The sequence below is a fragment of the Cynara cardunculus genome (genome assembly GCF_001531365.2).
Source record: "Cynara cardunculus var. scolymus isolate 2C chromosome LG 1, CcrdV1, whole genome shotgun sequence".
Classification (NCBI taxonomy): Eukaryota; Viridiplantae; Streptophyta; class Magnoliopsida; order Asterales; family Asteraceae; genus Cynara; species Cynara cardunculus.
In genome coordinates this window covers 11,218,305-11,246,131 of record NC_037528.1, presented here as the reverse complement: position 1 = coordinate 11,246,131, position 27,827 = coordinate 11,218,305, and the positions used below count along the sequence as shown (strand labels likewise).

The 27,827-nt window shown below is 35.8% G+C and overlaps 3 protein-coding genes across 14 annotated transcripts; all 3 read left to right on the top strand.

Moving 5' to 3' along the window:
• The first annotated feature begins 860 nt into the window (after window positions 1-860).
• LOC112502610 (putative pentatricopeptide repeat-containing protein At3g01580) lies at window positions 861-8,537 on the top strand. 10 transcript variants are annotated; one of them, XM_025106616.1, is made up of 6 exons: window positions 861-950; window positions 1,888-2,020; window positions 2,205-2,278; window positions 3,088-3,168; window positions 4,521-6,745; window positions 7,366-8,537. In XM_025106616.1, the coding sequence occupies exon 5, from the start codon at window positions 4,529-4,531 to the stop codon at window positions 6,608-6,610; it is 2,082 nt and encodes a 693-aa protein (XP_024962384.1). In that variant the 5' UTR covers window positions 861-950; window positions 1,888-2,020; window positions 2,205-2,278; window positions 3,088-3,168; window positions 4,521-4,528; the 3' UTR covers window positions 6,611-6,745; window positions 7,366-8,537. The 10 variants fall into 10 exon arrangements, with proteins under 10 accessions (XP_024962384.1, XP_024962377.1, XP_024962390.1 ...); XM_025106609.1 differs by having other exon boundaries at window positions 3,082-3,168; XM_025106622.1 differs by having other exon boundaries at window positions 3,053-3,168.
• A 1,950-nt stretch (window positions 8,538-10,487) lies between these two features.
• Window positions 10,488-15,696, top strand: LOC112509000. 3 transcript variants are annotated; one of them, XM_025113871.1, is made up of 5 exons: window positions 10,488-10,635; window positions 11,539-11,680; window positions 11,864-11,945; window positions 13,467-13,550; window positions 15,151-15,696. In XM_025113871.1, exons 2-5 carry the CDS (start codon window positions 11,552-11,554, stop codon window positions 15,510-15,512), a joined length of 657 nt encoding a protein of 218 aa, XP_024969639.1. In that variant the 5' UTR covers window positions 10,488-10,635; window positions 11,539-11,551; the 3' UTR covers window positions 15,513-15,696. The 3 variants fall into 3 exon arrangements, with proteins under 3 accessions (XP_024969639.1, XP_024969644.1, XP_024969648.1); XM_025113876.1 differs by lacking the exon at window positions 10,488-10,635 and adding an exon at window positions 10,674-10,974; XM_025113880.1 differs by lacking the exon at window positions 10,488-10,635 and having other exon boundaries at window positions 10,674-11,680.
• Window positions 15,697-16,592: 896 nt separating this feature from the next.
• LOC112515261 (aspartokinase 2, chloroplastic-like) lies at window positions 16,593-26,150 on the top strand. The gene is made up of 14 exons (XM_025121969.1): window positions 16,593-16,794; window positions 17,164-17,750; window positions 17,836-17,915; window positions 18,002-18,042; window positions 18,546-18,700; window positions 23,039-23,188; window positions 23,300-23,395; window positions 23,572-23,688; window positions 24,025-24,144; window positions 24,227-24,319; window positions 24,398-24,514; window positions 25,136-25,252; window positions 25,370-25,432; window positions 25,821-26,150. Exons 2-14 carry the CDS (start codon window positions 17,355-17,357, stop codon window positions 25,953-25,955), a joined length of 1,680 nt encoding a protein of 559 aa, XP_024977737.1. The 5' UTR covers window positions 16,593-16,794; window positions 17,164-17,354; the 3' UTR covers window positions 25,956-26,150.
• Window positions 26,151-27,827: the final 1,677 nt, after the last annotated feature.

The following is a 27,827-nucleotide window of genomic DNA, read 5'->3' as shown; positions in this document are numbered from 1 at the left end:
ATTATGAAATATTTGTAATTGACTATTTTTTTCATGACATCAACCCTTTAAAGTGGGCCAGAGTCGTTAGACTTGGTTTTCTTTGAGTTCAAGATATTCAGCTTAAGTTGTTTTTACTGTTATTTTTAACCATTTTACATACATAAAAATTAATTTTTATCAAACATAATTTATTAATCAGTTAGATTATAATTCATCAGATACTTTATCAGCTAGTTTGTCAAATATAGGTTAACAAATAAAACATCTAAAAATGGTTATTTTAATTATTTTTCCACATTAATAGAAAAAAAACTTAAAAGATTAATCTATATTATATTATAAAGCATTTGACAAAAACATTTAAAAATCATTTTTTATAAAGCTCCATATCTGAATTCGTATAACTAATTGCAGATAAACATAATCAAATACAAGATAAACATCTTATTTTAAATATAAAAAATCTAAAATATAATTAGGATAATCATTGAATTCTAACAGAATAATTATCTTTATAAAATTATATTGTTAAGCCAAAAAAAATCACTTTACTAGACATAAATTAAATTATAATAAAAAACTGAATTAAAAAAATTGTATAAAAAACGAAAAATTTAAATAATTAATTTAATATTAATGTCGACATATTTTTAAAAATTTTTATAATATATTTTCAAATTTATTTTTATTTAAAAATAAAACATTATTTTTATCAAAACTACATAAATCGTATTAATTATAAAAAATAAAAAGAAATATTAAAATAACAAATCGATTACCAGAAACAAATCGTAGCTCCTTTCCCGCTAGGTTCTCACGCCTTCCGCCTCTGCCTTCCCTCCGTCGCCGGCCCTAGCCGCCGCTCACGCCTTCCCTCCGTCGCCGGCCCTAGCCGCCGCTCACGCCTTCCCTCCGTTGCCAGCTCCGATCGACGTTCTCTTCCGGCAGGCGCTGCTTTCCTCCAGCAGGTTCCGACGCCCTTCATCAGGTATGAAATTAACATTCATTCCTCCTGTTAATACTCCATGTTACGGTTTTGTCGAGTTGGAACTTCAATCACAGGTGGTGAATTGGCAATGATTTTACCGCCTGATACAAAGTCTCGGTATCAAACTTTTACCTGAGTTAATCCGAGGACAATTTATCATGTCATGGATTAAAGTTGTCACTAAACAGGGTTTTAAGGACTTCAGCACTGCGGTGCGGAGCCATATAGGTCCAATATATGAAATAGAAACCCTTGTTCCCTCCCTCGGTTCCCCTCAATCTTGGACGGCCCAGTCATCACTCCCCTGCTCGCTTGCTCCGTCGCTGCTGAATGTCTGAACCCCAGTATCCTGTTTTTTTGCTTGATTTGCTTCTTTTACTGCTTTTGTTTTTTGATTTGCTTCTGTATAGTACTGCTCTCCATTGATTTATTGCTCATGCCGTTCTTTCTCCTTTCTGTTATTATACTGTCTTCTGATTAATCCCGGAGATATCCCTAGTGCGAGTCATAATAGTATATTAACAAATGGTTCCAATTTGATGCAATCCATTCTATTTAGTGTACAGTTTTTCTCCCCATGCTTTGATGAGTGGATCTTTGTTGCTACTCGAGCAAGTACAACATTTGAAGCAACAACCAATTCTAAATTCAAAGCCTGATAAATAAACTAATTAGTATGTTTTCAGATTGGTTAGACTACAACCTTTGTTCCCAGAGCTCTCTGCAGGTTTCTCCTCATCAGGCTCTACTACCTCTGTATTCATTGTTACTATCTTGTTCTTGTTTCATACATACATATGTAATATGTTTGCCGAAATTCAAATAGGTCTTGTGCATCATGTCTTTTCGGTGCCTCATATGTCTGGTATACATGCTATTGTTTCATCACTAAGCTGCTTGTTATTTTGTATCCCCAGAAGCAAAATTGTAATGGAAGATGCTAACCAGTCGGGATTCAAGCTTCCACCAGAATTTCAGGAGTATGCAAGAGCTCCACTAATTGAACCAAATTCTACTGAGCTGTGGCTCATACAATGGCCTAAAGATCAAGTATGATGTCTTCCTTTTATTTCAGAATTTGGAAGTCACCCTGGCTTTTTTATTCAATTCGTTCTTAATTTTCTAAAAAATTAAAGAGAAATTCACCACCAGAGGTCATTTTTTAAGTCCTATTTAGTCATAAGATTTCCTGTAATTGCCTTTTGAGCAAAGTGTTTGTTGGTTGGTGCTGCAGATTTCTGATTTTGATGGGCAACAGCTCTTGTTGGACCTTCATCAACATGATGGGCGCTGTTGAAAGTTCATCTGGTGAGCATAAGTTTAAGTTTTCTTCATTTTTTCCTTCTTGGTACCTTGTCGTTTGTGTATAATACACCAAATGCACATGTCACGAAAGAACGTTTGTGCATGTGTTCAGTTGGATCAAAACTAATTCAAATGGCCACTTAACTATTAATATAAATCTATTTCAGTCTCCAAATCATGGAAGTGTTAATTTTGGTTTATTGGTTACATATTTTTGATTATTTATGTGTTCCAAATGATTATTGTTTTCATTTTGATAATTTGTCTAAATTTATCATATATGGATATTGATTTAAAAAATAAAGATTGGAGAATAAGAAGAAGGGAATAAAGGTTGAAGATGGATATAATAATTTACTTATAAAAGAACTAAATTATAAAAGTCATTAAAAATTGGTCAAAAAAGTCATTAAAAGTTCATTTTAAAACTAACTTAATATCAAAAAATCCATATCATTATATATTATGAAATAATATTGATTTTTATGTTACATCCATGTCATATTGTAACCAGCTATTAGTTTATCTAGTTACCTAAATATATAATATTTAAGGTTTAACATATCAGATATGAACATGAAGATTTTGGAAATATGCTATCAAAAATAACATTTATATAAAAATAAATTATTTTTTATACAATTTATCCAAATTAATACTAACAAATAGAAAAACAAGGCAATGGAATAGGGGTCTATGTTTATTTACATATATTTACGTAATTCAACAAATTGGCTGTACTGGGTTGGGGTCTCCATTTTTTTTTCAACTTTTAAGATCCCATGTTACTGATTTGAATTTTGAAGGAGAAGGTTGTCTCTGAAACGAGCCCAAGCAGGGGCAAAACTAACAAAGTGAAGAACAGACATCAATCCGTCATCTGGCGGATTAAGGTAATCCATAATTCAACTTTATTTTATGTATAATTCAACTTTGCTGCTGTAAACATGTTTGGATGCAAGTTTCCAACCAAATCCTAGGTCAAAACTTGTACTCATTATCAAAATGTTAGGATGCGAATGCGAGTTTTGATTCTGCTTGGTAGGCTAGGGTCTAGGAGACTAGGAATTAAAGATACATTTTTTTTTCTTTTTATCAATGGATGAGTGGAATAGTGAATCTGATTGCAGAAATTAATATTGTGCTAAGTATATGCTTATCCCAGTTAGGAGGAAAGAAAGAAATATAATCCTCAAAGAGATGGTGTCTGCTAGTGTCCATGATTCATTTGCATAATGAGTTTTACAACAATCTGAAAAAGGAAATAGAATTAGGGATGAAAAAAACACAAGTAATAAAGATGAGAAGCATAGAATTGGATGCTCAAGTTTTTTCATATATTAGTAATTTAGTATACAAAAGGTGTGAGGTTTTTTTTCTTCATATATTAGTACATGTAGATTCTTTGCATTGAATTATAAGATGTGTAAATTTGGCATGCGTAGAAGATGTAGTTCATTGGGTTGAACTTCTTTTCAATGTTGTTTCAGCATGTTTCAGGGACACCCCTCTTTTGGTTGTGACTATGCAAGCTTGTCGTGGCATCTTTAATTTGTTTTCTTACTTTCAGCTAAGATGCTAGTGGGCATATTTTTATTTTTGCACTGTTCATATGACAATAACACAAAGTCTTTATTGAATGCACCTGATTGATTTGTATTTTTACCCTTTGTATAATATATTTAAAACATGGAACCATTTGTATAAAAAATTGGTTTTCGCTTCCGTGTTATGATACCTGTGTTCCAAATGCTATGTAGTGAAGAAATTTGAACTCAACAAATCACTTGTTTCAGGAAAATGGGCTCGATTTTATTCGCTGCAATAGCTTTGTTAATATCAAAATGTCTCAAGTGGTAGTTTAAACAAGGAATAAACAATCTAGCTACTGCAGATAATTGTCAAGAAAAGAATGGGGGAACCTTGGCTGGGGAATCAATCTCTGACCCTGATGGCATTAATTGGCATATATAAAGAATCTTAAAGAGCACTGTACTGGAAATACTACGAAAAAGAGGAATTTCATTTATGGGGACGACAAGAATAGAAATTGAAATGAGAAAAAAGTGTTTAGATAGAATCAACCAGCTTAAGAATACGGCCTAATCCTCTTAATCTCTTATGCCCTCCATATGCTCCATGCTCTATTCATGTCAGCAAATTTGCTTTCTATTTCAAGGACTTATGTAAGCAGCAAAAATTTATCCTGAATACCCCATCAAATTACTAACCTTTGGAATTTCAGCTTTTCACATGAAAAGGAGGGAAATTGTTCTTGATCTTTTTAGATCATGTAGCAATTGCAGCTCAGTGATACAATTGCATTCTCTCACCATCAAGACTGGGTTTCTGCAAGATAGTTTTATTGCTGCTAAATTGAGCAATTGCTATGCCAAATATGCGACGCTCGAAACCACATGCAAGCTGTTTGACGAAACGCTTCAACCGACTGTGTATTTATGGAACTCCATCCTCAAATGCTACTGTAAAGAGATGCTATATGTTGAAACTCTTCAACTCTTTCGTGATATGAACACTGTCGAAAAACCTGACCAGGCTACGATATCGATTGCTTTAAAGGCTTGTTCTGGATTATTGGAGCTCAGGTATGGAAGAATGCTTCATGGGTTTGTCAAAAAGAGTTATGAGATGGATTCGGATTTGTTTGTGGGGTCTTCTCTGATTGAAATGTATTCAAAAGGTGGACAAATGGATGAAGCTTTAAGAGTTTTTGAGGAATATCCAGAGCCTGATATTGTTATGTGGACCCATATTGTTACCGGGTACCAGCACAATGATGGTTCAGATTTAGCACTGGAGTTCTTCTCAAGAATGTTAATGGAGGGGAATGTTAATCCAGATTCGGTAACTCTGGTTAGCGTTCTTTCCGCCTCTGCGCAGTTGGTGAATGTGATGGCGGGAAGTTGTGTTCATGGATTTGTAATTAAGAAAGGGTTTGACAAGGGTCTGTCAGTGTGTAATGCCTTACTTAACTTTTACGTGAAATGTGGTTGCGTTAGTGCTGCAGCTATGTTATTCAGGGAAATGAAACAGAGAGATATCATTTCATGGGCCTCAATGATTTCTTGTTATGCTCATAATGGCGCTGCTGATGAAGCACTAAATCTTTTCAATGAGATGATGCGTAAAGGAGTTGAAGCCAATTCAGTGTCTGTTATAAGCGCTCTTCAAGCATGTGAAGCCACCGGGAACTTGGAAGAAGGCAAGAAAATTCATGAACTTGCCGCAAGGAAAGGGTTTGAGTTAGATGCCTTTGTTTCTACATCTCTGATTGACATGTACATGAACTGCTCTTCCCCTGATGAAGCCATTGAACTCTTCAAAAGAATGGCTAAAAAAGATGCAGTTTCTTGGATGACTTTGATAAACGGATGTGTTCAAAATGGAATGGCATTCAAGTCAATTGAGCTTTTTGTTAACATGTTATCCAATGAAATCCAACCAGATGTTATTCTTATGGTGAAAATCCTCACAGCTTGTTCGAATTTAGGAGTTCTTCAACAAGCACTGTGCCTTCACAGTTATGTCATCAAGTGTGGCTTTGAATACAATCCTTTTGTAGGGGCTTCACTCATTGAATCTTACTCGAAATGTGGTAGTTTGTGTAATGCCATCAAAGTATTCAAAGGCATAGATCATAAAGATGTTGTCATCTGGAGCTCAATGATTGCTGGTTATGGAATTCATGGGAAGGGTAGGGAAGCTCTGGAGTTATTCGATTACATGGTCAAGATTTCAACAATCAAACCGAACAATGTGACATTCCTTTCAATTTTATCTGCTTGCAGTCATGCAGGCTTGATTAAAGAAGGCGTGGAACTGTTCAACACCATGTTAAATGAGTACCGACTTACGCCTGAATCAAATCATTATGCAATAATGGTTGATCTTTTTGGGAGAATGGGAGAATTGGATAAGGCGATTGGCGTTATTAATGATATGGGTGTACCGGCCGGGCCTCAGATTTGGGGGGCATTGCTTGGTGCTTGTAGGATTCATCACAACACAAAATTGGGAGACGTGGCAGCAACTAACCTGTTCCTGTCTGATTCCAGTCAAGCTGGATACTTGATTCTTTTATCAAATATGCATGCTGCCAATAACGATTGGGATATTGTAGCAAAACTTAGAACAATGATTAAAAGAAATAAGTTGCTTAAGGTACATGGTCAAAGTGCAATTGAGGTTAAGAGTGAGGTTAATAGTTTCAAAGCAAATGACCGAATTCACCCTCAGGCCGAAGCTATTCATGGGCTGCTTTGGTCATTGGAAATGGTTATGAGGGAAGATGGTTATGTACGTGATATGGGTTGATGATTCTTTCTAAGTTGTATATAGTTTCCGAAGAGAGGTTAATGCATGAAATCGAAAATTTCTACCTTTTGTATCCGCTGGAGCTGAGGGCACCAACACTTTGCTGCATTGTCTTAACAAAAGTCATGGTACGAGGTGCGCATTTATCCATTCTTTTTATATGGTTTTACATGCATTTACCCTTAAACCAAAATTGATTAGGAACCCAAGAACCGCCCACGATGCGCCACCTGTCACTCTTTGGATGTTCATCGTGAATAACGCAATTAATTATGAATACGGAAGTGTTATTAATCATGAATCATACATTCAGGATGAATATGGATGTGTTATTCGTCATGAATCAAACTTACATGATGAATAACACATCTATACTTCAAATGCATATGCCACATGTCCTGTTGTGGGCGTTTCTAGGTTCCTGATCAATTTTAGGTTCCTAACGGAACCGTGCCTGGGCCTTTGAATCAACAATTCCTATATAGGTGTGTGTGTGTGTGTGTATTTTCGGAACAAAATGAAAGTCATGCCATTTAATCACTATAAATTGAACAAAAAAGTTGGCAAAAAGAAATTACAAGAAAAAGGTCCATCATGTCAAAAACAACAACCAGTGCTTAAGATTAACTTAGAAAACTAGAATGTCATGAGGTTTTGCATTTCAGGCACTTATTATGTCGTGAGATTTTGCATTTCAAACACTTATTATGTCGTGAGATTTTGCATCTAATATATGATGGTAAATTTGGCCTCAGGAGAGCTGTCGAGCAAGTAGGCTTTCACATCTGAAGGTATTTCAAACGAACATCTACTTGGCCTTGCAAACTGATTGTTGTACCTAAGAGCGCGATTCAAACACTTCAAGTTGCAAAAGGGTGAATTAAGATTCACCAACTTTTCTGGAAACAAAAAGAGAATATTAACAATAGCCGTTAAGAGCGTGAGGGATGTAGTGTTATGAAAAGCCTGAAACTAGGAGATGAGACCATCAAACGTCCTCTCCTGATCATGCCTACGAAAGCAAAAACCACTGAAATCGATGAGCACGGTGTCAAGAACCAGAAGACCATCATGGTTCCAAAAAGTAAGAAAACCAAACCCTTCATACTCAAAAGAATTTGAGGTTTGGAGTTGTGAGCCCCCCACAGTCGAACCATCAACCTGAGATTGCTAAATCTGAAAGTCTTGGAGCGTAAACATCGAGAGATTTGCCATTTGTATGAAGATGACACTCATGCAACATCAACTTCTAACATTGGGAACTCCGAGAAGGGTTCGAGTGTCATTATGGTTGCCCGTCTGAGGTTCAAACAGTTAGATTCTTTAATGATCCCGATAGTAACGGACCACTAACATGACACCAAGATTCTAGTTTCAGGCTTGTCAATGAGTCGGAGGAGCCAATCGGCCAGGTACCATTTTCACTACACTGGATAAATACTTCCAACTGGTAGACACCGTGCGAAAATGAATAATCTACAACTTCGTTTAATATCTTGGTACTGCATATTCCGCCATAACGGTTGAAGGTTAACCTGTTCAACTTGGCGGATTGATCACGATAACTCAAAACCTTTGTTCTCAATCATATTGAACACGCTTAGTCTAGGGAAAAAGTGTTCAAGTGTAGAACCGGCATCGACGTCCAGAATGTACGCCACGATCTTGACAGCAACGTGTTTAAACGGCGTGTTTGGTGTCGAGAAAAGAGAAAATGTGAAGCTGCAGGGAGTCCGGCAAGTTATCGAGTCTGTCCAATTCCATTTTTGCCCTCTTCTCCATAATCAGTTCATCTTCATACATTATTTTCCTTTTGGTCTTCATGTCTGCAGTTGGTTGAAGAATGAAGAAGAATAAGAGAGGGTATGTATACATTCTATGAGTGGAGGATAATTGCAAGTAAATGCAAAATCTTATTTATATGATATCTTTGCCCTTATATTTGCTTATGGAGATGTTCAAATTTATACAAGGTTATAATTACAAACTTTAGTAACAAATTTGGTCTAATGAGGTTTGTCAAAAATAACATTTTTTTGGCATCGCTTGTAAAAACGTCTGGATTTGTCATTAAAAAACATTAAATAACGGATATTTTTGTTCTTTTAACGATTTTTTGTCTTTTACACAACCAAAATTGATTTTATTATTTTGTTCATGTGGTTTTTAAAATCGATAAAATAATGAAAATTTCATCTATGTAACGGAATTTTTTAAATCGAACGGTCTGATGAAAAACAACTAGACCAATCAAGCCAAACCGTCGAAAAACATCCTGATCTGATTGATATAGATGGTTTCAATTTATCATAACCTATTAATATATAGTTAAGTAAAAATAAATAAATAAATAAACAAAAGTAATAAACTAGATACCTTCAATTTTATGTTGAACATTGGACTTATGATGACCCATTAAACCACTTACACTATCATAAATGATCCAATTTAATCGATTTTAAGGGTTTTTCTTGTATTCTTGATTTTAGGCAACTCATGAAACCCATATTATTATTTTTTAACCAGTTTGTATGCATTTCAAATAATTCTAAATTTTTTGAAGAACATTCGATAAAAAACCTTAAGGTTGTGTTTGTCGTTTGATGCCTAGACTGGGTAAGACATGACAAGAGAAAAAAATCAGATTGGAAAACATGGAACATAAACTAATTTTCATGGGACAAAAAATAGATTGGACAACATGTTACAAACTAATTTTTGTGGAACAAAACTTGAGATTTCATAGATGGAACACCTTGGAACTTAAATTATAATATTTACTATAGGAAAAATTGCATGAAAATAAAACCAATTTTCAAAATCGTCATTTAAAGGTTTAAAGTAGATCTTTATATTTAAGGTACTATTTAACCTATTGAGTGGTAACTCATATGTATAACGTGACATAAAAAATTTAAGCAAAGATTATGTGGATGTTATATTGTCATCTAATAAAATTAATTAAAATAGCCATTTTCGGCTTGTGGTTTCATCTCTTAGCAATTTCTTTATTAAAATCACCAAAATGTCACTAGGTCGACAAATGACGGAAGGGTTAAAGTAAAAAGAGAAAGGAAGTTTTTGAACTAATTTCACAAGTATAAGAACCAAATCTGTAAAATAGATATAGGCACTTCGAAGGTGCTGGGACTAATGATTATTTTAATAAATTTAAAATTTATAATATATATATATATATATAATTAATTTTAAGTTCTTTTAATTAATATATTATATTACTTAATTTTTTTTACCATATTATTTATATTGATTAACATATTATATAATTAAAAGTTTATTTGAATTATAAAATATTTATAACCGGCTATTTTTAATTCCATCAACCTTTTAGAGTGAGAGCTCTTAGGGTCATTACGCTTGGTTTTCTTTGAGTTTAACATATTCGGCTTAAGGGGCCGTTTACCAAACACTTATTCAACAAGTGTTTATAAGTAAAATTTAGCATTATTAATTACTTACCAGGTAAGATTTTAGTATACAAAAACGATATCGTATGCAACAATTTACCCGATAAGCGCTTACCATGGTAAAAGTCGTCGCCCTCACTTACCGGGTAAGACTCTTGGTCCTTATCTCGTTTTTACCGGGTAAGATTCTTGGTCCTTATTATATTCATACGATAAGGTAATGTGATTTGCTAAGTGCTTACTCGGATAAACGTTTGATTATTTTACATGTTTAGAGGCTAATTTTTATCAAATATAATTTATTAATCATTTAGATTATCAATTAACTTATCAGCTAATTTCCAAACTATAAATGGTTATTTTAATTATTTTTCCGTATTATTAAAAAAAAACTTAATAGATTGATACCCTAAAACGAGAAACAAATCGTCGCTCCTTTCCCGCTAGGTTCTCCTGCCCCCTCTCCTTCCCTCCGTCGCCAGCCTTAGCCGCCGCTCAGGCCTTCCGCCTCTGCCTTCCCTCCGTCGCCAGCTCCGATCGACGTTCTATCCCGGCAGGCGTTGCTTTCTTTCAGCAGGTGCCGACCCCGTTCATCAGGTATGAAATTAACATTCATTCCTCATGTTAATACTCCATGTTCTGGTTTTGTCGAGTTAGAACTTCAATCACAGGTGGCGGATTATCAATGATTATACCGCCTGATACAAAGTCTGTGTATCAAACTTTTACCTGAGTTAGTCCGAGGACAATTTATCATGTCACGGATTAAAGTTGTCACTAAACAGGGTTTTAAGGACTTCGGGACTGTGGTGCGGAGCCACATAGGCCCAATATATAAAATAGAAACCCTTGTTCCTCCCTCGGTTCCTCCTCAATCGTCGACGGCCCAGTCATCACGCCGCTGCTCTCTTGATTCGTTTCAGCAGCTGAACCCCAGTTTTTTTTTTTGGCTTGATTTGCTTCTTTTACTGCTTTTGTTTTTTGATTTGCTTCTGTATAATACTGCTCGCCATTGATTTATTGCTCATGCCGCTCGTTTTCTCTTCTGTTATTATACTGTCTTCTGATTAATTCAGGAAAAATCCCTAGTGCGAATCATGATAATATATTAACAAATGGTTCCAACTTGATGCAATCCATTCTATATTTGTGTACAGTTTTTCTTCCCATGCTTTGATGAGTGCATTTTTGTTGCTACTCGAGCAAGTACAACATCTGAAGCAACAACCAATTCAAAATTCAAAACCTAATAAATAAACTAATTAGTATGTTTTCAGATTGGTTAGACTACAACCTTTGTTCACAGAACCCTCTGCAGGTTCTCCTCATCAGGCTCTACTACCTCTGTATTGATTGTTACTTTCTTGTTCTTGTTTCATACATACATATGTTTGCCAAAATTCAAATAGGTCTTGTGCATCATGTCTTTTCGGTGCCTCATATGTCTTTTATACCTGCTATTATCTCATCACTAAGCTGCTTGTTATTTTCTATCTTCAGAAGCAAAATTGTAATGGAAGATGCTAACCAGTCGGGATTCAAGCTTCCACCAGAATTTCAGGAGGATGCAAGAGCTCCACTAATTGAACTAAATTCTACAGATTCTACTGAGCTGTGGCTCATACAATGGCCTAAAGATCAAGTATGATGTCTTCCTTTTATTTCAGAATTTGGAAGTCACACTTGCTTTTTTATTCAATCTGTCCTTAGTTTTCCAAAAATTAAAGAGAAATTCACCTCCAGAGGTCATTTTTTAAGTTCTATTCAGTCATAAGATTTCCTATAATTGTCTTTTGAGCAAAGGGTTTGTTGGTTGGTACTGCAGATTCCTGATTTTGATGGGCAACAGCTCTTGTTGGACCTTCATCAACATGATGGGCACTTGGGCACTGTTGAAGGTTCATCTGGTGAGTTAAGTTTTCTTCATTTTTTTCCTTTTTGGTACCTTGCCGTTTGGGTATAATACACCAAATGCAGATGTCACAGAAGAACGTTCATGCATGTGTTCAGGTTGAGCAAAACTAATTTAAATGGCCACTTAACTAATAATATAAATCTATATCAGTCTCCCGATTATGGAAGTGTTAAAATTGGTTTATTGGCTACATATTCATAATTGAAAGTTAGAAGGGATCTTTCAGGGTCTTGTCTAACATTTTGAAACCCCTAGGTTGAAGGTTTAAACTATAATCAACTTCGGAGAACTAAAATTTTATTTTGTCATCTAAAAAATTCTTCATTTTCTTCAAATAACCATTATTGTCAGCCATGTCAGATTCTTTCACTTTAAGCTAGAAACGTACCCAAAAAAACTTCTTGGAAAGAAAGAAACTTTAAAAAGAATGATGAAGATGGAGGAGGAGGAATTCAGCTGAAGACTCGTACTCACTCAGATTTACCCCCTCTTTGAATCCTTAATACCAGATTTTCTTCACAAGGATGCCATACATGCATGTTCACATTAATTTTCTTCTTTCCTGTGCTTTATCTTACACAACACATACACAGACACTGAACTTACAAACCACATTACAACATCACTTGAACAAATAAACGTGTAAAATTCTTGTGGGGAATTAAGTTTGATGTAGGAGAAGTTAATTTCAACGAGCATTGCCAACTTGTATGCCACAAGCTGCCTACACAACCACACCAACTTATACACATCCTCTGCTTTTCATGCACCTTGTCCATTTCCTAACACAAAGCTGACTGCTTTTCATGGTTGTGTAAGCAGCTTGTGGCATACAAGTTGGCAATGCTCGTTGAAATTAACTTCTCCTACATCAAACTCAATTCCCCACAAGAATTTTACACGTTTATTTGTTCAAGTGATGTTGTAATGTGGTTTGTAAGTTCAGTGTCTGTGTATGTGTTGTGTAAGATAAAGCACAGGAAAAAAGAAAATTAATCTTCACTAAAGCTATTCATCCAGGGTTGTGGTGCCAAAGGTGGGGTTTTGTTGAGATGAGAGAATGTGGAGTTTCTGAGGTGGTAAATAAAGAGTGGAGGAAGCAGAGGTGACAATGCTGAATTTTATGAAGGGGAGTTAAATATCTGATGACGAAGAGAGAAATAGACTACTCAAGAAAACAAAATGATAGCTAAAATAAATTGTCTGCCAATAGCAATTTCAAGGTTAATGAAGTTACTTTTTCATTCCTAATAGTTCATTTTCTAATGCCATTTATATTGTGGGGGAAAGGGGGTCGAACCCCTCCATTAAATTTTCCCCGAGTGACCAAAGTAATTTGAAAAACGAAAGTCGAGTGGCTAAATTAACACTTTCTTGCTGGGTGGTTGAATAACTATAGGTCAAGACTTAACAGTTAAAACACCATTTTGAAAGAAAGTTTCCAGCAGTTGGATGTATCAATGCTAATAATTCAGCGGAGCTTCTTCTTACTGTCCATTTTCCATCTTAACAGGAAAGTCGTATGATGTTGTCAGCCTTGCTACACAGGAACCAAAAGCCACGGTCTTTCTATCTGCTGCAGCAGATTCAAAAGTTGGTATGACTTTGTCATGTCTTGTTAACTCTAGGTTCAAAAACATGTACGCCTTCATATGAATAAGCACGTGACAGTCCCATGGCATTCCCACTCTATTTATAGACTCTCATAAACAAAATACCCAAATTGCTTTCTGTTGCTATTTTGTATACTTACAAACTGGTTTGGGCCTAGCAGAGTGGTAGTGATACTGGTGTCATTTGCATTAGATTTTTTGAACTGGGTTTGGTTACCAACCTAAGAAATTGGTGTCGTATGCCAAGGCCTCAAGGGTGTGGTTTACATGCTCCTCATTGTCTAGGATGAATTAATTAGTCACGAAAGATAGTTTTTTGGTTTAATTTTTGATATATTTTGGGATTTCATTTAATTTATTTTATTGGATTTAAGTTGTTAACCTTACTTCTTGGTTATTGATTTTGGCTTTGAGTTCAATTTTGGATAGAAGTTTTTTGATTTTCAAGTTGAAGAAATGAGGATGATAAAGAAGAAAGGAAGAGGATACAGATAGAAGGAAGAAGATGAAAAATTACCTTTTTACTTCTTACAAAATGGTCATGTGGCAACTTTAACGGTTTTTCAAAATGAAACACTTAATTTGGACTGTTTTCTGCACCAAAAAAATTGTCATAGAAAGAGTTTGAATTAGCTTTTTTGAAGTATATAATGTTTATATACGGCAAATACTAATGGACACTCGCCTTTGGTGAGGTTTGAACTCTTAACCCCCTAGGAGGCTGTGCTCTCTGGGCCAATGAAAAGAGTTTGAAATAGTCGATGACATACATGTTCTACATGGACTGATCAGCCAAATTCACCTCTTCAGAGCAATGTCCCATGTAGTTTCGGATGAGTGAGTTCTGCTTTGTTGCATTAGGCATTATGGCCTCTCTTCATTTCAGCTTGCTTCATTTTGCTGTTTGTTAGAAAGAAATTGTGGGGCCTCTGGGATTTCGTGTCAAGTACAAGGCATCCTTGCATATCATACATTTGTTTTCATATTTGACACTTAATAGTGCTTTTTTATTGGATGCAAAGAAAGATTTTGCAAAAGAATAGAGCAAATTAAGTAACATTCATTTGGTTAAAGTTTTGCAAGCTATTTTCTAGAATCGTAAAATATGTGATGTGCTTTAGTAAAATAGAAAAATCTATGCCTTTCAGAACTATTATGGACGTAGGGTGTAGATGCATAAATTTCTACTATATTAGGATCTAATTCAATATTTGTGAATATAATAAAGGGCTGTTTGGTTGGTTTTCCGTTAAGTCCTTTATGAATAAAGCTGTCTGTGTGTATTAATCTGTCTATATATATTGGGAAAATTTGGAAGAGTTGTTCATAGATGGAACGAGATGTTCTTTATTTGGGAGGGGCAAGTTTGTAATTTTTTTTGGCTTTCTGCATAAAGCTCCCCCTAGAAGCTTTCTGCATAAAGCTCCCTCCCTAGAAGAGCTTACTGCATCGGCCTTTTCTGTATCATTAAGCCACTACCAAACAATCATGTATAACTGACCGAATAAGCTCCGAGTCCCATTAAAGCTGCTAACAAACAGGCCTGACTCGTTTATATTGTTTTGCGTTCATGTATGTTGACAGTTGGTAAGATTACAAGGCGAGTGTCGTTTGTTCATTATATGGAGCCTGGAGAAGTTCCAAAAGACGATACCAAGAAACTAAAACAGCTGTACGAAATGTCTTCTTTTGCAACTTCATTGACCAACTCTGCTAATCATTTTGCAACTCCCACGAAGAGTACGAGATCAAGACACTTAAGTCATAGCAGTGGGCATAAAAGTTCTCTATCTGAAGAAAAGGTTCGGTCCACTGATTCAAGACCCAGCAGCAGGTCTTCTCTGGACTCGGGCAGCCGTGGTCACGAGCCTGTAGACTTGGTCTCGGAACATTCTCAAGAGAAGAAAGCAAAGAAAGCAAAGAAGAGAAAGAAACATGTGGCTTGAGATATGTTATTTGTCAACTTCTGTTAATTTTGTTTTAATTTGTTGGGATCAAATTGGAATACCAAATTTTGATGGTGGAAATCTCTTAATCTTGTGCTCAAGTTTATAAACTCAAATTATGGAGAGCATGATATATTTGCAGTGAGTTGCCAAAAAAGTTTTGGATTTGTCTTTTTGTTTGATATGCATGTGAAATGTTAATGCTTTAATGAAAAGAGATAAAAATGCTATGTTATAATTTATAACTATATGATTGTTTTATTTATTTGGTGAATTCAGTAGCAGATTCAGGATTTTTGTCAGAGTGGGTCTACATTTGAGGTGGATCAAAGCCTTACAAAGCCGTTCAATGTGTTTTTTTTGTTGAATTCCACTTTTCGAGATAGTTTTCTTTTGGTTGATTTCAATGGTTTTTTTCGGGTTTTTATTTTTATTTCTAGAGTTTTTTAGTTGTTGTTTCTTTGCATTTTCTTATACTATGAAGCACCCTGCAAAGTTTAGTGGATGTGTCGTTTTTGCCTAAAAAAATATTCTACTTACGAAAATAAGTTACAAGTGTACGGAATTGCTCGAGGCTTGACAGGTCCGGTCCCGAGTGAATGTCAAATAAATGAAACATCTCTTATGGTATTTTTGTTGTTTTATTTGGTGATTGTAAAATAAATGCAAGTATGGAACACATAAAAATATAACGCACTTTTTTAAAAGTGAAATATTTATTGTAAAAATGTAAATAACTATTTTTACCAACACAATTCAAGTAATTTATATCTCATTTTTATTGTGTGGGTAGTTACTTTTCTAGAAATTAATTGTATGGGTCGTTATTTTTCTAGAAGTTATGAAGTAAATTTTAAACGACACATGTCAACATCACATCAACATTTGAATATCAAAATACACATTTTATAAACTTTAAACTGATTTTTTTAAAAATAAAAATAAAAATAAAAACAGAAACAGAAACAAAAATAAAAATAAAAATAAAAATAAAAATAAAAATAAAAATAAAAATAAAAATAAAATAGAATGTGGGACCTACAGCTACACTTGAATAGGCATGATTTGAACATGTAATTTGGTGGGGGATGATGAAAGGAAGCAGCCAAGCAAATTCAGCATATGAAATAACAAGACCAGTGGTCCTTGTACAGGGGCAGTTTCTGCCTCATTCCCTTCACTACTTTCTTTCCATTTTCTCACCTCCGCCGCATCTCAAATACCCCAAATCATTCATCCCTAAACCCTACCTTTCAAACCCCCACACCCTCTCTCTACGTCGGTACGCCGTTCAATTTCGTGATCCTGTCTTTCATTTCATTTCATCGCTTTACTTTTGGTGTATACAGATGCTAAAAAGTGCTGAAATCCAACATTTTTCCTGTTCAGACTGCCGATCTGAACCAAATACACATTTGCATTTGAAATCCATGGTTCTTTTTTTTAATTAATCATTTGAATTCATGATTCTTTATGCTTACAGTAGTCGTTAATCATAGCCGCATTTCATTTCTTACGTTACATGCTTTTTACGTGTTTTTCATTATGATTGTTCATATTGGTGAATGATTGAGGACTTGTTGTTCTAGATTGTTTATCATTTCTGCTATTTCAAATTTTTATATATATATGTATATCCTGGTACTTGCAGGTGCTTCATAGATTTCTGCAACAGTTTCATAAGCGAAGCTCGTTATCAGATCAGATCATTAAAAAGAATTTCGTTTTTTGTAGGGAGAGCTAAGCTGCTTAGTTAGCTCTCTCAGCTTATTAAACCCCCCATAGGTACTCCGCCCCTGTTTATTTGGTGAGTTGTTACCAATAAACAATCAAGCTGTTTCAATGGCAACAACTACACACTTGTGTGGAATCAAGACTCTTTATTGTTTTTCAAAGAGAGCTGTGCACTCCCAATCATTGTGCTCACAGCAGCGACTTAATTTTGATCCACTCACCGAATTGTGTGGAGCTTTGAGGGTTCCAGCTCCAAGCAGGGGAAGAGGTCTAAGGGTGGTTTGTGATGGGAGAAACAATGATGTTCTGGTTCAAACTGAACCCAGAAGTCCAGGTTCAGAAGGATCAAGCAACCAACTATCATGCGTGATGAAGTTTGGTGGATCATCAGTAGCCTCAGCAGATAGGATGAAAGAAGTTGCTGAGCTCATTCTCAGCTTTCCAAAAGAGAATCCTGTGATTGTCCTCTCTGCTATGGGCAAGACTACCAACAAGCTTATAGTGGTTTGTGCAACCACCAATTTTTAAATTTATATTCTAGATGTTCCTTCAAGAAGTGTTAAAGTTAAATCTGTGTTGTGTCATATAGGCTGGAGAAAAGGCTACAAACTGTGTTTCTAATGTGTCTGAAATTGATGAGCTGAGCTTTGTGAAAGAATTGCACTACAGGTGAAAATTTGGATCATCGACTTTTACGTCTTCTAAAGATTATAGACATTATTTTGTGCTGATCAGGCATTGGTGTATATACTCAGGACAGTGGATGAGCTTGGATTAGACAGATCACTCATTAAAGGTAGGTCTCCAATTATCGGAAGAATGTCACTTTCTATCCCGATGATAGATTATCCAAATCTTATGGTGTAATATATATGTAGAGCTTTCAGTTTATTGTTGTACATGAATAGCACAAGGCCCTACTGACATTGGTTTCCTTGAAATATTATGTTCCTCGAAAGAGTCTTTTATTAGATTAGGGGATGGGAGGTATCTTTTCTTGGAGCTGTTCAGATATCTCAGACACAAATTGGTGGTTGTAGTGACCACGTTTCATATTGCATCGCACTCGGTTGTTCTTGACTTGTTTTACACTTTCTTTGAGTTCCAAATCATGAAATTAATCATCAAAAAGATTTCTGCTCAATTCTTTCTTGTTGCAATTATTTATTACCGAGGTCACTAATACTTCTCCTGATTCCAAATTTTAAGGCCCTGCCTTATGCTTGCCCATTTGGGCTGATGTTTGTTTCTTCTGCTTCATATGGCAATGTGGTTTAATGTTTTTAGAGTTTTTTGCAGACCACCTAGATAAATTAGAGCGACTTCTGAATGGGATTGCCGTACTGAAAGAGTTGACTCCACGTGCAAGGGACTACATTGTTTCATTTGGAGAGTGCATGTCCACAAGAATATTTGCAGCATACTTGAACAAAATTGGTGTCAAAGCCCGCCAAGTATGTGGTTTTTTTATTACTTGAATAAAATCTATGACTGAAAATTTTGCTACTTAGTGATGGCATGTTATCAGCCACCATTATTTCTTGCTTTCAAATTTGATTCCTCAAATGTAAGCTATAGGCCTACAGAAAGCTAGCAACAACTTTTGTTTCTCTTTGTTATTATCTTCCAATAAGTAAACCACGCCTAACAAAAGTTATCCATAAATACTGTCATGAGGTTAGATCTAGTGCGAACTTCTTTGTTGCCTTTTCATGTTGAGGATTTTATGGATTTTACGTGTCATTAAATTGATTGCAGAGTTGGCATCTATATTATTTTAACAAAGAATAACAAACCAAAGTGAAACTGTTGAGTGATGAAAATCACAGGAAAGGGAAATGAGTGGAAGAGTTAGAAGAAATTCTCTGATGAGGGGAAGCATATATACATTCTCATCTAAAGAGCCTTGTAGGAAGGCATGATTTACATCCAGCTGATGCACATACCACATTCTAATTGATGATATAGATGAGAATATACATATATTTACATACATACATACATACATATATATATATAAATGAGTATATACATATATATGGAATGCTCTAAAATTAGACATTCAAATCCGTAAATTTGTTTTTCTCTTGTTCCAATGCAAATCAATGTTTTGTGAGGACATATGATCAGATAATGTGGATGGTCACTTGATCAAGGCTTGTAAGAATTTAACGGGTTGTTTGAGTGGCTTTCTTATGGTCCATGAAAGGGAAAACATTTTATGAAAAATTACATGTCAACTTTTAAAGTGCTTTTTTGTAAACCAAATTGTTACACCCTAAATAAAAACTTCAATATATATAAAAATAATTAACGGATACTAGGACTTGATATAGAATTCACCCAACAATAGGGTAAAGGTATAGCGTTTACAAAACAATTACTGAGAAGATAAATAACAACCTACTAATCTAGATTAATTCTATGTCTAGATTAAAGACGGGTGTTTCTATCAMACTCCAAAAATACCGAGACAACAAGATGCGACGCTAAAAGATACAAGGCTATATCTACAAAAGAGCCTTTCWCAAATCAGCGCTCCTCTCAACCCTTAAGAACCCCGCCGCTAAAAGGAACCTGATAAACAAGCCACGTCAAGAAGAAGTGTTAGGCTTACGCCTAGTGAGTCCAACCATAAAAATCAAAGTAAATAACAAACAAGAATATGTTTGAATATATAGATGGAACGTAACCCCGAACGATACAAAATGAACACAATGCTTAAAAAAAAACTCGAGGCGAGACTAAAACATCTGAATATGACGGGGGAGACCCGATTTACCGCTAATCATGACGGAACACAAAGTAAGTCATAGATCAACGTTATAGAGCGCCACTTGCAGGTTTAGAACCATCGACATCAACCTAAACCAGTATATAGTCGAACGTGATCATAAGCTCTTTATCTCGGAAATTACATAATAATCACAATGCCTAATTCCGAGTGAAAGTGAGAAGGTGGTTTGGAAATCACATAATAATCACAATGCCCAAATCCAACTTATACCATCCTTCACACATATACAAGAAACACCTTCAAGTTTAAAAACTCAGTACATAACAAACATATACTTAAATTCAGTACCTTAAACATAATGATACATATTCCACATTAAGATCTTGCACGTGCCCTTAACTGAACGGAATATCCCTATTTTGTAATTACGAGTCTTAKGGTCTTAACTATTCTAAATAAGTATTCTTAACAAGTAACTAAGACCATCTTCCCACACTTCTCTTATCAATATAAACGGAACTTCTAAACTAATTCATTTATCTAAAGGAAATCTCTAATTCCTACCGAGCAAGCGATTTCACCAATAACATAGGAGGTAACATTGTATCATTTCACATGTRTAAGGTTCTATTTGAAAGGTATAATGGACTCACTTGCTGCTGATCGGGACAGTCGGAACGAGGCAAACAGGCAGCAAGGCTACTGTTTTCTGTTGCTAAAGATGTTGATGCTGACGAAACGAAGAACAAAACAGCAGGGCTGCTRTTGGTGTTGATGCTRTCGAACAAAGAACCAAGCAGCAAGGCTGTTTGYTGCTGCCTCTTGCTGCCGACGATGGTGAAAACACAGCAGAGCAGCACGGTTTGAGCTGCTGTTTTCTGCTGCCGTTTGCTGCTGCCGATGAAGGTGAAAACACAGCAGAGCAACACACTTTGAGCTGCTGTTTTCTGCTGCCGTTTGCTGCTGCCGATGAAGGTGAAAACACAGCAGAGCAACACACTTTGAGCTGCTGTTTGCTGCTGCTGTTTGCTGTTGGCCCGATGCTGCTGCTGTCTCGATGTTGCTGCTGCCGCTGTTTTGGTGCTGTTCGAGGGAAACGCGGGCAGCAGGTCTGCYGCTTGYTGTTTGCTGTCGGAGGAAAGAAACAGACAGCACGGTTGCTGTTTGCTGCAGAAATACCGCACAAGGGGCTGTTTGCTTGCTGGACGAACACACAGCCGAGGCTGTTTTGSCTGCTGCTGTTGAGGGCGGAGTGGCACGGCCTCGAGCTGCTGCTGGTAGACCCTTCTTGCTGCTCCCTTCTTCACACAGAAGACACGACCATCTGCTGCCTCGCGGACCGGTTCTTCCTTTCACATTGTAGGCAGCCACGGCTTGGGGTTGATCTGTGGTATGGCTCTTAGAGGGGTGAAGACAGCAGGTTACAGGGCTTCCACAAATAGGTTCAAATCTCTTTTTCTCAACCCAAGGTCGGTTTACCAAGCTCCACCATTATCATCATCTTCCCCTCCAAAACTTAATCTCTCCAAGTCAACAAAATAGAGGGTAAGGACTCTCAGGGAAAGGGATGGTTCGCGAGGGGTAAAGAAGATCTAGAAAGAAAAGGAAAGTGGTAGTACAACTTAGGACACTAGTAGGCACCCCCCCCCTTCCCTAAAACTATAATGACAGCCTATTGAAAAARGTGATTGCAAGGTACACATAAAAAAAAATAAACATATATATATATATATACATATAAGGAGGAGGTAATTCATTTTAAATGAGAGGAGACTAAATTGCACAAAACAGATCAAAGTTTTCAGAGGAAGTAACAATAATAATAATAATAAATCTCGGGTGTTACACAAATAACGCAACCATTTTGAGAATGGGATATCAAAAAAGAGTGGACAGATTATAGCTCTATGATCAAATGTGTGGCGAGCTGGAACCAACAAAACACTCACAGCTTGTGAGGGGTTTGAAGTGAATAACAAGGCTTGTAGTTTGTTTAATTATGTAGGTTGCAGATGAGAAATCATGCCCAATTGGAAATTTTGTTTGAAAATGAGCAGCTCTACCAACCTCGAGAAAGTTTTGATGCTTCTCATAACACCATTTTGTTGTGGTGTCTAAGGGGAGGATGTTTGATGTACAGTTCTCTTGGAGTGAAAGAAATTTTGGCATCGAGTATTGATGAATTTAATGCCATTATCACTTCTGACACTTTTTGCTTTTTTTTATTAACCTGGATATCCAACCCGCTATGCGAGCTGACTAATCCCAGGACGACCACCTGCTTTACAGATAGCCTGGAGTCACCGCATTTGAACCTCCGTGCCACAAGGGGATCTTTATTCCTCCTTTTTGCTTTTGCACAAATGAACATAAATTCTTGATGTTTGAGAAGACATGAAGCTTGTCTGGCATAAGAGAGACCCAAGTAACTTTTGAATAATCATCCACGATAGTATGAAATGTTTATGTCCATATATGGTGGGATAATGATATGAAATGCAAACATCATGACAGATTAACTCTAAGTCGGAATTCTTGGTATTAACACCATTGGAAAAGGTTATACGTGCTGTTCGGTTCATAGACAAATGGAACAAAGATTTCGTTTAGGCCGGTGAGTGAGATTTCTGCTCATTGCAGTCACCTCCTTCCTCGGACCAAGAGACTTAGACTATGAGCCCGCTTAGCACAAACATTGGTGAGAATCCAATGCCCCGAGAACCTAAGGGTTCCTCCCCCTAAAAAGAGCGGGGAGACCTTTGACCTGGGCTGGGGAGGGATTGGGTTAACATTATTATCAATGTCACTCAAAGGAAGTATTTCCTTCTAGGTATTAACATCATAGGAAAAGGTAATAGGTGCAACTCAAAATTATCTTGGATTCATTTGGTAATGTTGTTTAGATTTCATGACTCCGAATGAACTGAGGTTTCAACTTTTAATATCTTATTATTGAAAGACTTAGAGGTGTAACAAATTATGACACAGATATGACCATTATTTCATGTATTATTCTCTGCTGACACCTTGCTTTTGTTTTTATTTCTTCTTGCAGTATGATGCATTTGATATTGGTTTTATAACAACGGATGACTTTACCAATGCGGATATTCTGGAAGCAACTTATCCAGCTGTAGCAAAGAGACTACATGGTGATTGGATTAGTGATCCTGCAATTCCTATTGTTACTGGCTTCCTTGGGAAGGTCTTTTGCTTTTTGCATCCTCTCTAAAATTTCTTTGTATGGTTCTAGCACATGAATAACGAGCTTGAACTTTCTGGAAATGACTAATTTAAATCCATATATAAATTGTAGGGTTGGAGAACTTCTGCAGTGACTACGTTGGGAAGAGGTGGTAGTGATTTGACTGCCACAACCATCGGCAAAGGATTGGGTTTGCGAGAAATTCAGGTTTGGTGAAGATCTTAAAAAATCACATTCTCATTCATTATGTCACTTTAGTTTGTATTCGTCTCCTAGAAGTTGTGTAAAAAGACTATCTCAAGCTTCTATAGTGCGTCTTTTGAAGTTTAGTGTGGTTTCAGCAGAAGTTCTAATTTATTCTTTTCTTTTTTCCATTTGTGTAGGTGTGGAAAGATGTGGATGGTGTTTTGACATGTGACCCTAACATATACTCAGGTGCAGAGCCTGTGCCATACTTAACTTTCGATGAGGCTGCTGAACTTGCATATTTTGGTGCTCAGGTATTTACTCATTGTTTTTGTATACATTTGTTATGCCATAAAAAACATTTTCCCATTTGGTTGTGATGCTCTCATGCTTCCAGTTTCCTGATTGCTTCCTAATTCTTCATGTTCTTTTTCTCGAAGGGAACTTTTTACTGTCCTCATTTTAATGGACTTTTGATGTCCCTTAGCTTCTAATCCCTAAGTTTTAACAGTCTTTTTATAGATGATGTGGCTGTTGTTATCTTCATTTGCAATATTTCTTTCAATATAACAAGATGATCAGTTTCAGAAAATCTGGACACTTTTCACTCTTGATTTTAGTTTTTATTCTTTCATTTTCTCTGTCCGTAGGTCCTGCATCCACAGTCTATGAGGCCTGCAAGAGAAGGTGATATCCCTGTTAGGGTTAAAAATTCTTACAACCCTAATGCTCCAGGTACCCTAATTACTAAATCAAGAGATATGTCAAAGGTCAGTAGCGAAATACTCATCACGATCTAGAAATTATCATCAGGATTCTGAAAGCCTAAACGTCTACCAATCTCAATTTCAGGCAATACTGACTAGCATTGTTTTGAAACGCAATGTAACCATGTTAGACATTGTTAGCACTCGCATGCTTGGTCAGTTTGGATTCCTAGCCAAGGTAAAAGGTCAATACAGTTATCATCATTTTCTGAGTGGGCTGATGTAGATTTTAATTTGTAATTGGCACATGGTTCAGGTATTCTCCACTTTTGAGGATTTGGGTATTTCGGTTGACGTTGTAGCTACTAGTGAAGTTAGCATTTCCTTAACGTTGGATCCTTCAAAGCTTTGGAGCAGGGAGTTGATTCAGCAGGCAAGCATATGATATCATTCTCAATTTGATTATGTATGCACTAGATTTGACAGAGAAAGCTCCAAATGGGATGTCACAGTTGACCTGCTTACTTCTTTTAGCTTATATCGATTAGTAGTTGGTAGTTTGAACTTATCGCTTAAGTAGTGCCAATATTCAATAGAGTGCTGGCACAACTTTCCAAAGTTAAAACCTTGAGGGCCAGCTCAATTGGCAAATAGAGGCTAGGTTTCGGGGCTCGTCCCTATAGGCTATAGCTTATCGGTTCAAGTCTCCTCAGAGCCACTGGGGTTTTTCTGGCTATTTTCTTCAGGTCCCCATGGGTTTAGTCGAGGTGCACACAAACTGGCCCAAACACCCACAATCACCAGAAAGAACTTTTCAGACTTGAGGAGCAATTTCCTAGAGTTTTTGAGGTCTTTGTTGTTGGATTTCTTATAGAAGTAATAAAATGAAGCAGAAAAAACTAGTGATCACTAAATTTGTGATTCTTAAAATTGTGGCTTTCTTGATATAGAAAAAAATGATATCGTCAAATGTTAGCAAACCATGGATGTAAAACACAAGTGTACAAGTGCCCCAAGTAGCAGCATTTAATGGTGCTTGTATTTTGCCAAGCAGGAACTTGATAATGTCGTGGAAGAACTTGAAAAAATTGCTAAAGTGAACCTCCTACAGAACCGATCAATTATTTCGCTGATTGGAAATGTTCAGAGGTCCTCACTTATATTGGAGAAGGTATTGTTGCAGGCTCAAACATGATTTACAACTGTTATTTGCCACCTTCATGGCAGAACTTGCATTTTCTTTTTGTCTGATTTTTCTTGTGTTTGGTCTTTTTGATTCGTACTCTAGGTATTTCATGTTCTTCGTACAAATGGAGTCAATGTTCAGATGATATCTCAAGGAGCATCTAAGGTATTCCACCCATCTGATGAGGTTCAGGGGTGCTTTTTGCAAACCAGGGGTCTTCAAGGAAACAGCCGCTCTACTCTCTGGGGTAGGGTCCGGTCTGCTTACATCTCACCCCTCTGCACCCCACACCCGAGTGGGGATATACTGGGTTTGTTTCGTTTGGTTCAGTAATGGGAATGCAACAGGGGAATGGAAATGAGAATGAGTTTCATTCATGCCGGTTTGTTTAGGAATGTTTCATGAACCAGTATATGGTAATGGTTCATTCCATTACCTCAAACCCGACATCATTAATGATTTCCATTTTCATGCCTCAACTCCCCCCGTCAATGCAATTGTTTACAGTCTTGGCAGGCATGGAATTGAGTATTATGCCTCTTGACTGGTGCAGGTGAATATATCGTTGATAGTTAACGACAACGAATCAGAAAAATGTGTGAGGGCTCTCCATTCGGCCTTTTTTGAGAGCGATCTGTATCTAGCAGACCTAGTCTACACGAATGGTTCGCCACCAAATGGAAGCTAAGTTCTATTTTTGTATTTAACTGTCACCAACCTAAAACACTAGTCAATCACAAAACTCCATTGAGGTTACGTATGCAATACTATACTCTTCTTTAGAGTTGTGTAGATTTCTTCACAACTCTATAATGGCTTCCAGATTTTGATAAAATGGAATATTTTAGAACCATCTAAGTTTAGCTCAATACCTTTTTTCTAATTTGTTTCATGTTATTTTACTTGTTGCACACATTCCCACTTGTAGCTTGCTTTCTTGTTTTGTGAGTTGAACAATATCTAGACCCCCTTTGGTAAGTTGGTATCTTTACTCTTTTGGTAAAAGAGGTTTGCATACATCATTCCCGTCATGTTGTCTCAGGCTATGTTTTGGATTGATCTGGTAAATTGTGACTGCAAAAAATCAGTCGTGAAAAACTCAGTGAGTACGACAGTTGTGTACTCCTGAAATCGAACCTTGGATAAATGAAATATTCCACCTTAACCACTATGTTACAGCCCTTATGGTTCTGATCCTATATTTGTGGGGGATTTAGGAGAATAATTATGTGGTTTTGTTTGGTTGTTAGAACCGTTTCATTAATAGTTTCTAACTGGGTTCGATGTAGATGAAATTTAACAACAATATTGTTTCAAATTTTGTTTTATTCTCGGTCTCTTTCGATGCTAATTTTATAGTTTGTTGTGATTTTAAATCATAAATCAGGTATTTATAAATTCCAAGTTAAAATGTTTCATTGGTTAAAGATTTTGAAATAATGTTTATAACTCAAAGTATTTGTTGTTCTTGTTTTTTAGAGATCAACTTAAGCATTAATTGGTGGTTTATAGCTTTTACAACTTGTAATTGAAAAATAAGATGCAAAATTTATGTTTTAATAAAAAAATATGGTAAGAATATTCAAAAAAAATTATTCCTGTTTTGATAAAAAAAAATGATTGGGTACCAGAATATTTCGAAAAGATAAACCGATAGTAAAGTAAAGCAAATCAATTGGATTCTCATGTTTCATATAGAAATTGTTTATGAAAATCAAGTCAGATTTATTCTAATTGAAAAGCAATATGGAATATTGATTTGGAAAAATGTGGGTTTGTATTAAAAAGACGTTTTATCACATAGATCGATTGATATTTTACAATGTTCCAAAAAAATCAATGATAATCTTAACTTGAAAACGTTAAGGTAGTATAGTAATTTTTATAATATATAAATTTCATCTCTATATTTCATGTTTCTTGTAACAAATACACCTTACTAACCATATCTAAAAGGTGTGTTTGGTATGTATAATGGTACACAGTATGGGATGAGACGGGAGTAAATGTACGATTGAAGTAAGTAGGTGTAAAAATTGTACAAGGTCTTGGATAGTGTTTGGTCCGCATATTTTGATGGAACTGGAATGTTGATTTTCTTTGATCAAATTTCGTTCTCTTGTTTGGTTTCTTCATTTTTAGAGAAAGAATCTTTAAAATCCAATGAATTCCACAAATAAAGGATTTAAACTTCACAATAAGGTGGTATTTTGGTGGAATGAAATGCTATTGTTATATATATATATATATATATATATACTATCTTAACAAAAGTCTTAAAGTTTTAAAATATTAAATGACCAAAATACATTTTATACTACTCATAGGTCATTTTTTTCACTTTTTCACCCCCTTCTTTCATCACATACACTCACCCCTCACATACATTTACCCTCTCACAACCGATTTTTTTAAAATTATAATTTTAAATTTACACTTTATACTCTTATAATTAATTAATTAATTTACTTTACGTCATTTACTTTTAAATGTTTCATTTTAAACATTTATCAAATTAACATACATAATCGTATATCAATTAAAACATGTTTAAAAAATA